The following is a 10,975-nucleotide window of genomic DNA, read 5'->3' on the forward strand; positions in this document are numbered from 1 at the left end:
CCGGGGTCGGCGCAAGCTCCCTGCGCATGCGCGGTCCGGGCTCGTTCGGCCAAGATGGCGCCGGTGGAGCACGTTGTGGCGGATGCCGGGGCCTTCCTGCGGGACGCGGCTCTACAGGTACAGGGCGCTCCGGTGGAGAGGAGCGGGGTCTGGGCTGGCGGCCCCTGCAGGAGCGCGGGAAATCGGTCGGGTGTGAGCTGGACCGGTCTCTCTGCAGGACATCGGGAAGAACATCTACACCATCCGGGATGTGGTCAGCGAGATTCGGGATAAGGCCACGCGCAGGCGGCTTGCTGTCCTGCCCTACGAGCTGCGTTTCAAAGAGCCCTGCCCGGAGTACGTGCGGCTGGGTGAGTGCTTCTGCCGCTGTGTTGATGGGAAAGCTGGGTCCCAGGGTGCACATGGAACGGCTCGGGTGCGGGTTGGGGTCTGGCTACTTGATCAGCAGTTGACTTAGAAACAGCACGTTCTAGAAGATCGTGGTGGGAGAGAGGCTTCCTGGGAAAGGAGTCAGCCAGGCCATGCCAGTTACTAGCTGTGTACCCGTGGGTGGATCACGCAGACTCTAGGCCTCGGTTGCCTCATCTGTAAAATGGGAATAATAATAGCACCTACCTCAGAGGTTGCTGGGAGCATTAGGTGGGGAATGTGTCACTCAGCGTAGTGTTTAGCGCTTTGTAAGCATTCAATAAATTTGTTTGGATTAAAAATAGAAGAACCTAGGTATCTTACTCTGGCCCATTTCTTTTCAGTAGATCAGAGTGATGACTGTTTTGGATATGGAGGCCAGCCTCAAGTCAGAAAAAGGGATGACTCTTAGGCTTTAGTCCTGAAAGAAAGCTAAACAGTTTATCACTTGGCTTAGGAGTCAGCCTTGTTCTCTCGTTAGGGATCAAGGAGATGATGTCCAGGGAAGGTCCTAGGTTGTTGGAAGTGTTTTAGGGTTTAGAGGCTGATAATGGATATGTTGTCACCTATTGTTAGTAGTTTGTGACTTCTGTAGCTTTCTCCACCAACTTACCAGCTGTGTGATCTTTGACAAGTTATGCAATCTTTCTGAGGAAATACTAATAGTATTTACTTCATAGGATTTGGCTGATGGTTGAAATGAAAAGCTTTTAACCCAATGCCTGGTACATAGTAAGTGCCTAATAAGTTTTAGCTGGTGTTAATTAATATCTGCCTTTTAGGAAATGTGAGCAATATACATTGCTTACATTGGTTCCTTGTGCCCGTGTAGAAGACAACATCTTTCATTTCTGTTAATGTGTCAGAAAATCTTATTGTACGTGTCTATTTTTGGTGTCTCAGGAGAATAACAGTATTGACAGCTGGCATTTACTGTGTGTTAACCAGGAACATGGGTGGGGTTTTTTTGTTTTTTTATGCACAAAAGCTGTCTGATATTTGTCACCAAGCAACCCAATATTTTTATTTCATCATAGACTACAACAGTTATTGGTTGAATTAACTTTCCATCCCATTTTGGAATCTGATCATCCATTCTATTAATCTGAATTGTTACTTAGAATCAAAGAATTTTAGAGCTAGGAGAGAAGAGACCTTTTATTCTAATATACTCCCAAAGCCTAGATAAGGAACTCTACTCATTTGAAAGTGTTATGCTTTCTGTGATGACCTTCTGTTCACTTTGTTCTCCTGTTCCTTGATCTGCACTTGATAAGGATGTCACAGTAAACCTAACTGGCGTGAATCTTAATGATAGAGAATACAAATGTCTCAACTCTGAGTAGAAAAAGATTAGGAAGTGGATGAAAGTGTTAAGAGGTTTTTCTTGGGCAATTGATCTTAAGTTCTTATCCTACTTCCATGATGGTTATCCAAGGTTATATGGCTTTTTGCCTCTAACTGAGGTTGGGAATCTCGTGTTTACAGTTACTGAGTTTTCTAAGAAGACTGGAGACTATCCCAGCCTCTCTGCCACAGATATCCAAGTGCTGGCACTTACCTACCAGTTGGAAGCAGAGTTTGTTGGAGTGTCTCACCTAAAACAAGAACCAGAAAAGGTAAATCAGGAGGATTGTTAGTTTTATTTTAACTTTTTGTTTTAAGTTTTAGCTTTTTTATTATGGCAACTATCAGATATACAAAAGTAGAGGGAATAGTAGCATGGACCCGGTGTCCCCATCCTTCTGTCTCCATAGTAATCAGGTCATGATCTATCTGTTTTCATCTCTGCTGACCCCCAGCCCTGAGTATTTTGAACTCAGACATCGTATTTCACTGATAGATATTTCTTGGTGTGTCTCTAAAGATAAAGATAAGGTGTGTCTCTTTTAAAAAATAACCACAAGGGCCGGCCTGGTGGCATAGCAGTTAAGCTTGTGCACTCCGCTTCGGCGGCCCAGGGTTTGCAGGTTCGGATCCCCGGCGCGGACTGACGCACCACTGCTTGTCAAGCCATGCCGTGGCGGTGGCGGTGTCCCATATAAAGTAGAGGAAGATGGGCACAGATGTTAGTCCAGGGCCGATCTTCCTCAGCAAAAAGAGGAGGATTGGCAACGGATGTTAGCTCAGGGCTAATCTTCCTCACCAAAAAAATAAAAATAACCACAAAAGCATCATTACACCTATACAAAATTAATAGTAATTCTCTAGTATCATCAAATATGCAGTTAATGTTCACATTTTCCAATTATTTTATAAATTTTTTAATAGTTTATTTGTTTGGATCAGGTTCCAAATAAGGTTCATACGTTGCAATTAGCGAATGTGTCTCAGTCTCTTTTAATCTATAGGTTCTTGGGAAGAGTTGGTTAAATTTTAAAAATGCATAAAGAGAGTAAAAAGCAACTATATTCTCATTATTTTTTTTTAAATAGAAAGAATTCTTTCCAGAAGCAAGCAAGAAGGAATGCTAAGTACTTGCTGGGTTTTTTTGTTTTTTTCTGTGAGGAAGATCGGCCCTGAGCTAACACCTGCCAATCCGCCTCTTTTTGCTGAGGAAGACTGGCCCTGGGCTAACATCCATGCCCATCTTCCTCCACTTTTTATGGGACGCCACCACAGCATGGCTTGACAAGCGGTGCGTAGGTGCGTGCCCAGGGTTTGGAACCCGTGAACCCCGCGCCGCCACAGTGGAGCGCACGCACTTAACCGCTTGTGCCACTGGGCCGGCCCCTCTGGGTTTTTTCTTAACCTTTGCTACCATCAAAATTCTGGGTTCCTATTGCACTTTTAGGGACTGACCCTCCTTAACTAGGTTGAAGAGACCAGTGGATTTGTGTCTGCGCCCAAATTTCCAGGCCAGAGGATTTTGGAATCCAAATAATTAACCTTTATAATGATTTATTTCAAACAGTGTTGACAGAGAATTGCTTGATATTCTCTGCCTAAAGTCATCAAAACTTTGGTGGACTCACATTCCTATACTAGTTAGAACTGCCCTCACTTGTTTTCAACCAGGTATAGAGTCCTCCAATCCAAAAAGTAAAAAAGTGATGCCTAAATACAGACTTTTGCATGTCACCAGACTGTTTTGGGAGGATAGGGGTGAAGGGCATAGTTTTGTGTAAACTCTGACTCTGTGACTGGTAGCTGAGTTTCCACTTGGAATCCATCAATTTGTGATTCCTAAAGATTGCCCTTTCTTACAGCCTTTGGGCAGGAGTTAGATATTTTCTATCAGAAGCTTTAAAACAGCATAATATATTTGACCCAGCAATTCTGCTCTTAGGCATTTATCCTAAGGATATAATCAAAGATGCTTCCAAGTTTTACACATAGTGGTGTTCATTACAGCTTTATGTATGAGGACAAAAAGAAATGTCCCAAAGTGGTTATTTGGTGGTAATGGAATCACTGAATAATTCTTTATATGTATTTATTTTTATGTTTTCCAATTTTATTAAGACATTGAATATCTTTTATTTCAGTAACTAGGGGGGAAATATTTTGTTTTCTTTTTTTTTTTTAATTATTCTTCCATGTTGAATTTTCAAACTATATTTCTTTGCTTAGGGCTGTCACTTTTTTCTTTTCTTTTCTTTTTAAAGATTAAAGTGAGTTCATCGAATCAGCACCCAGAAACTCCTCTACACATTTCTGGTTTCCATCTGCCCTCAAAGGTAATTTCTTAGACGAGCTATGCTCTTCATGCTCTTTTCGGCTTCATGTCATATCTCCACAAATTGTCTGTTTACAGCAAACTAGATTTACCTAGACTGATGTCACAGTTTCTCCAGCCCTGTCTGATCTGACTTGTATGTCATAAGTCACTTCATCCATAACTCTCTCAGTTTTCAGGTTTTAAAATTATTGTTATTTTAACCTCAGCCTAAACCCCTACGAGAAACAGTAGAGCATGGACACCCAGCCGGTGAGCCTGAGGACCTAGAATTCAGTTCCTTCATGTTCTGGAAAAACCCTTTGCCCAATATTGATCGTGAGCTGCAGGAGCTGCTGGTGAGGCCCTGATTTGTGATCTCCTCCTGATGACAACCCTGTAGCTTCTCCTTGCTGCTCCTGTGGGCTGGGAGCCTGTAAATTCTGTTAATGTTTCAGATTGATGAAAGTGAGGAGGTTGCAAGTGAGGAGGAGGAGGAGAAGGAAGAGAATGGATTTGAAGAAAGGAAAGAACAAGATAGTGATGACGATGGGGGTGGGTGGATAACCCCCAGCAACATCAAGCAGATCCAGCGGGAGATGGAGCAGTGCGCCGTCCCGAAGGATGTGCAGGTTGGCTGTGTGACTACGGACTTCGCCATGCAGGTGAGTGGAATGGGCATCCGCTAGCCCTGGACTTTGTGTCATACCTGTTGTGGGCAGCGGTCTCTCGGAGGTTCAGGGGTATGTACAGAGCTGTTGTGTGATGCTGCTTTTCCTGATTCTAGAAACTTTACCTGTGCTGTTCGGCAGTTTTCAGTTTGGCTTGGAGGCTAGCGAATCATAATATACTGACAAGATTTATATAGTATGTTAGATTTTTAATATTTAATATTCTTGGTCTGTTAATGCTTTTCTTTCAGTGTGTATAATGTTGTGTGCTCAGTTAAGTACTTGGAGAAAGTAGAGAAGGTTTCCAGCCCAGGACTGAGTATATTTGCTCTGACAAAATATAAGTCTCTGAGGGGCCTTGGCAAAATGAGGAGCACGGACCGCAGCTCTGGGGATCAGAGAAATCTGGGTCCTCCTCCCGAGTCTACATGTCTTAAGAGGCATCGTAAGCTTGCTTTTCCTTAGCAAAAGCCCTTTATGAGCCAAACCAGGTTCTGTGAAGTTCTTTTATATGTAATTATACAAATGTTAAAGGAAAATTTGGTTTTGCTCTGGTTCAATTCCGCTTTAACTTGTTGGTTGCAGAATGTCCTGCTTCAGATGGGGCTGCACGTTCTGGCGGTGAACGGCATGCTGATCCGGGAGGCCCGTAGCTATATCTTACGCTGCCACGGCTGTTTCAAGTACGTAGCCAGTAACCGGGACCCAGTGCCCCTCTGTTGAACACTCTCCTCTCTTCCTAGCCCTTCTATAAACTTCTTGAAGGAAAACCTTGCATAGTATACAGGTACTCCCCCCACCTCCACCTCGTCGTTCCTAGGTGGGTTGGGTTCTGCCCCAACCAGGGCACTGAAACCCCTGGACAGAGATGGCTAGTGACATCCCACCTGACAAATGCAGGGAGGATGTTTTTAGTCCTTATCTTAGTGGCATAAGATTAAGGGTGTGGGTTCTGGAGCAAAGAGCCCTCATCATTTAGCAATAAGTACTAAAATGTTTATGGATGGAATGATGTCTGGGGTTTGCTTTGAAGTAATACACAAAGTGGAAGGAGTGGGTAGGGGTAGGGGTGATGAAGCAAGATGGCCACAAATTGATAGTTGTTGAAGCTGGGTGATGGGTCTGTGGCGGTTCATTGTGCTCTTTGGTCTACTTTATGTTTGAAATTTTCTATTTAAAAAAAAATAGACTCTTGGGCCGGCCCCATGACTTAGCGGTTAAGTGCGCGCGCTCCGCTGCTGGCAGCCCGGGTTTGGATCCCAGGCGCGCACCGACACACTGCTTCTCCGGCCATGCTGAGGCCGCGTCCCACATACAGCAACTGGAAGGATGTGCAACTATGACATACAACTATCTACTGGGGCTTGGGGGGAAAAATTAATTAATTAATTAATTAAAAAAAAAAAAAAGTAGACTGGATCTGGACTACGTGGGTTCAAATCCAGATTCCGTCTCCTACTAGTTGTGTGACTTTCCAAAAGTTATTAACTCCTCTGTGCTTCAGATTCTTCTTACATAAAATTGAAAAGATTGTTGTGAGGAACTAAGGAGATAATCACATAAGAGTATGGTAGCTGGTACATGGGAAGTGCTTCGTTCAGGTGAACTGTTAGTTCGTCACCCATGCCCTTCTCTCCATCTCTTTTCGATTCTTGATTTGGTTTTTCTTGTGGGGGCTGGTGTTCTATGGTGAGGCCCCAGGACCCCAGAGAGCCGATTGAAGTGGAAGAAACAGTGCTACAGCCCTGCTGTTGGTGCGTGACCCTGGAAACCTACACCACCGCGGCTTCCGGCCATCCCGTAGATTCGGTGGCCGTCGTGTGGATCCTCTGATGGAGCCCTTCTTGTGGAGGCCAGTGTGGAAGGTTTCTGAAGCAGCCGGGTGTCTCTCGCTGGGCCCCCGGTGCTGTTCCACTGAATTGCCTGGTTGGAGCCTTGTTCCCCTATTGGCTTAAAAACAGCCAGTCACTCATCGCTTAGGGGCCCTGCCCTGCCATCCCCTGCAGGCCTGCCCGTGATTCCTCAACGCTGCGTCTGCCTTCTTCTGGATCTTTAGTGCGTAAATGTACCAGGCTCATGACAGTAAAGCACCTTGATTCATGAAATTTCATTTCTGCCATTGTCCTTTATTACAAAAGCCCTAAGTTCCCTAAATTAACACTTATTCTTAGATATGCTTGGAAATGGGGGAGAGTAGCCCCAATGACTGGACAGTTTCTTGTACAGGATAATTAGTTCCCAGCACCTGTTGAGAGGTGCCTCGTTCACTCTGGGAGACTTGCAGGTGAAGGACTTGGCTTCTCTAGCAGTTGCACACAGCTCCTGACCACTGGGCATTGAGGGAGCATTCCTCAAGGACGGACACCAGGATCTGCCATTGGGGCTTGAGCGGATAGGAGAGAGGCAAGGCCTTGGGGTCTGCCTTCCACACCCACATCCATTCAACCAGAGCAGCTGTTACAGTGTTTCTGTATAATTCATTAATAAATTCTTGGTACCTGCAGAGCTACCTCCTGGCTTAATGCCCAAGCTGACATTTGGGGACAAAGTACTTAATAATATTATGCCTCTTGAGAAAGTTTGGTAATGTTCAGAGCATTGATTCTGGAGCCAGATTCCTTGGGTTTATATCTGCCACTTACCAGTTCTGGGACCTTGGGCGAGCTACATTACCTTGCCTCAGTTTCCTCACCTGTAAAGTGAAGATATACAGCCTTGTAGGATTGTTTTGATGTTAAACTTGTAGAATATTGCCTGACAAAGTTCGGAAAGAATTCATTATTAATGTAACGACATTCTGCTCAATTTTCATACTTACTTACTGGCTACTTGTATCATTTGCCTTTTCCCTCTTGCTGACGATGTCAGCGTGAGGCCAGGTGGCCTTGGTCTGTGACGTGTACAGTGTGGTTCAGCCATTCCCCATTTATTGTCGTTTCCTCCTCCTTTGAGGCCCGTGACTCACCTTGTGCTCCGGGGATGGGGTTTGCCGCCCGTGGCTCCAGTGCCGTGTGTCTCCTTTTGTGTCTCCAGGACGACGTCTGACATGAGCCGGGTGTTCTGTTCACATTGTGGAAACAAAACCCTGAAGAAGGTGTCTGTGACCGTCAGCGATGACGGAACCCTGCATATGCACTTCTCCCGCAACCCTAAGGTGCTGAATCCTCGGGGCCTCCGGGTGAGTGGTGTGTGTCCCACCCCCCTAACAGCAGGGCCAAAGGTTGGGAAAGCCAGACCTCTTAGCACCAGGATTGAAACGAACAGAGAGGACACAAAAACCTCGTGGTTTCTACAAGATAGTTATAGAAAGCTTTAATCCAGGTGCCAAGACAGATGGGGGGAAAGTACACGACATAGCCTCCACATGAGGTTTTTGAGGAGTTTGCAGTCTAATGAGAAATAACAAGTAATTCCAGGCAGCAAACAATAAGGGCCAAATGCCTGTGGGGTCAGAAAGAGGAAGATCATTTGCAACATGGTGGAGGTTAGATTTGTACCGGAGTTTGAGGATGGGCAGAATTTCCAGAAGCTTCTCGAACCAGAGGGGAAAGGGTATGTAAATGCTCAGCACAACAGGGGGACTTGGGCTGGATTTGCTTCAAGGAATCGACGAGAAGGTTGGGAGACAAGTGAGTATGAGAGTGTAGCAGACCTGGCACTAAGTTCTCCTTGTGTGGTGAGTGCTGCAAATGCACGAGAAGAATTTTGTTTAACTTTCTATTTTGAAATAATTTTAGAGTTATAGGAAAGTTGTAAAAATTGGTACAAATATTTACTGTTTACCCTTTACTTAGATTTCCCAGTTTAATCTTTTATTACATTTGCTTTATCATTTTATGTATATATTTTTTTTTCCCCTAAACCATCTGACAGTAAATTGTACATGATTCCCTTTTGCCCATAATACTTTAGTATGTATTTCCTGAAACAAGGACTTTGTCTCATGTAACCACGATGTAATTATCAATATCAAGAAGGTGATATTGCTACAATACTACTATCTAACCTACGGACTGTATTCAGACTTTGCCACAAATATCCTTTATGGCAAAAGAAGGGGGTTTCTTGGTCCAGAATCCAATCTAGGATGACACAGTGTGTTTAATTGTCATGTCTCCTTAGTCTCTTTTACACTGAAGTAGTTTCTCACGTCTTTCGTCTTTCATGACCTTGACATTTTGAAGAGTACAGCCAGGTACTTTGTAGAATGTCCCTTACTGTGGGTTTGTCTGGTATTTCCTCGTGGTTAGATTCAAGCTGTGCCTTTTTGGCAGCAACATCCAGAAGTGATGCTTGTCCTTCTCAGTGCCCCTTGTCAAGGTAAATGATAATTAGTTGTCCAATTTACTGGTGATAGTAACTTTGATCACTTGGTTAAGGTGGTTTCTTATGTAACCACAATATAATTAGCGAAACCAAGAGGTTAACATTACTGCAAACTACTATCTAATCTATGGACCATATTCAAACTTTGCCACAAATTTTCTATAAAGTTTTATTTGTAATTAATAAGTAATTTGTGGAAAGATGCTCTGATACTGTGTAAATATATCAAACTTTAACTCACTAATTAAAGTTGCGTGACTCAGTTTTTACAGTGATGGTTGCCAAATGGTGATTGTCCACTTCCATCATTCCTTCTGTATTTATTACTTGGCATTCAGCTGTAAAGAGGAACTTTCCCCCTTTATCCCATTTATTTGTTTATATGAGTGTGGTCTCATGGATCTTTATTTTAGTCTGTAAGCTGTGATCCCATTACTATCATATGTTTGTGTGTATAAATGCACACGTCAGTATTTTGTATTTCTGTGTCTGTATTAAAAATTGAATTTATAACTTCAATTTCAGCTCAACACTACAGAGTTCCTTCTAGCCCTCCCTCCTCGTCATGTTCGTAACACCCTTATTAACACCGTTTTCCATAATTGTTGGTTTATTTGCTCAACCCTAGAATGTATATTGTTGTTTCAGAATTGGTAACCTAAACCATTGTGAAAATGGTACCTGCTTACTAGAGTTCTGTGTTTATATATAATTCCTTCTGTCTTTAGCTGAGGGTATGTAGTCAAAATACCGTGTTGGGTTTTCCGTCTGTGAGTTGAGGTGAGGATCAAGTGGGAAGCTGAATGTCATGACTTAGCACATAATCGGCAGTGAGTGATAGACTCCATTGATGTCGTCATCCAGAGCTGTCAGGTAAGCTTTACCTTACAGGATCTGAGTGCATGGATATGGGTCCCCGTCCTTCTAATGGCCTTTCCCGTCTTATTTGCAGTATTCGCTTCCCACTCCCAAAGGAGGCAAATATGCCATCAACCCCCATCTGACTGAGGACCAGCGCTTCCCTCAGCTGCGACTGTCCCGAAAGGCCAGGCAGAAAACCGATGTATTTGCCCCTGACTACATAGCTGGGGTGTCTCCCTTTGCAGAGAACGACATCTCCAGCCGGTCAGCTACCCTGCAGGTCCGAGACAACACCTTGGGAGCCGGGAGGAGACGGTTAAATCCCAATGCTTCCAGAAAGAAGTTTGTGAAGAAAAGGTGAAATCAAGCTCCACAGGCAAACTGGATTGCTGCTGCAGCTGCCAAGGAGTTCTGGTGTCTCGTTTCCCCAGCTGTGCCAGCTCCAGAGCCATCTGGATGGAAAGAATAGGCCCAGCTTACACAGTGCTGCTTCACAACTCACCGTGGTGTGTTGGGTTGGGTTTGTGGTGGAATTCAGCCATCCCTTGGCCTGTGAGCATCCAGGGAGCCAGGGTTCCTGCCACGTTGAGGGGAATTTGATGAAAACAGAAAGAACAGTGCCCTGGAACAAATCTTCAACCTTTAAAGACTTCCAAGTGATGATATTTTTCTATTAAATGTGGTTGCAAGCTTCTGTGCATTTCCATTATAGACCAAATTTTTGCTTCTTAGGTAATTTAAATACACCTTTATACTTGAGGTGTACTCCCAAGGGTCAGGCATTTAGATTTATCTTTTTGCAAGAAAATATACAAAATTTGTTATAATAAAACTAAGAACTACCATTTTCTCTTTATTTTTTTTTTTTACTTATTTTGAAATGTTTCACTCATCCTGTAAAGTTCAATATAGTGAACTCCCATACAGCCTTTTACCTAAATTCACCCATTGTTAACATCTCATTCATTTGCTTTTTCTCTTTCTACACAGGTACACAAAGTATCTCCTAGGAATAGGATGTTCTTTCACATAATCACAGTCCAGTGGTCAA

At 43.8% G+C, this 10,975-nt stretch overlaps 1 protein-coding gene across 2 annotated transcripts; it reads left to right on the plus strand.

The window, feature by feature from the left end:
- On the plus strand, positions 1 to 10,769 carry NOB1 (NIN1 (RPN12) binding protein 1 homolog). Of its 2 annotated transcripts, none has more exons than XM_004431786.3 (9): positions 1 to 117; positions 218 to 350; positions 1,897 to 2,027; positions 4,017 to 4,088; positions 4,297 to 4,425; positions 4,525 to 4,731; positions 5,323 to 5,420; positions 7,771 to 7,915; positions 10,016 to 10,769. In XM_004431786.3, the coding sequence occupies exons 1-9, from the start codon at positions 55 to 57 to the stop codon at positions 10,283 to 10,285; spliced, it is 1,248 nt and encodes a 415-aa protein (XP_004431843.1). In that variant the 5' UTR covers positions 1 to 54; the 3' UTR covers positions 10,286 to 10,769. The 2 variants fall into 2 exon arrangements, with proteins under 2 accessions (XP_004431843.1, XP_087276139.1); XM_087420013.1 differs by having other exon boundaries at positions 1,948 to 2,027.
- The last annotated feature ends 206 nt before the right edge of the window (positions 10,770 to 10,975 follow it).

Source organism: Ceratotherium simum, chromosome 30, assembly GCF_057802395.1.
Source record: "Ceratotherium simum simum isolate JZ-2026a chromosome 30, ASM5780239v1, whole genome shotgun sequence".
In the NCBI taxonomy this organism is placed as follows: Eukaryota; Metazoa; Chordata; class Mammalia; order Perissodactyla; family Rhinocerotidae; genus Ceratotherium; species Ceratotherium simum.

Bases quoted from the DNA above. Each gene is read 5' to 3' on its own strand.
- NOB1 (XM_004431786.3), top strand. From the start codon at position 55: ATGGCGCCGGTGGAGCACGTTGTGGCGGATGCCGGGGCCTTCCTGCGG. The intron at 118-217 runs GTACAGGGCGCT...GTCTCTCTGCAG, and splicing joins TGCGGGACGCGGCTCTACAG to GACATCGGGAAGAACATCTA. The intron at 4,089-4,296 runs GTAATTTCTTAG...TTTTAACCTCAG, and splicing joins GTTTCCATCTGCCCTCAAAG to CCTAAACCCCTACGAGAAAC.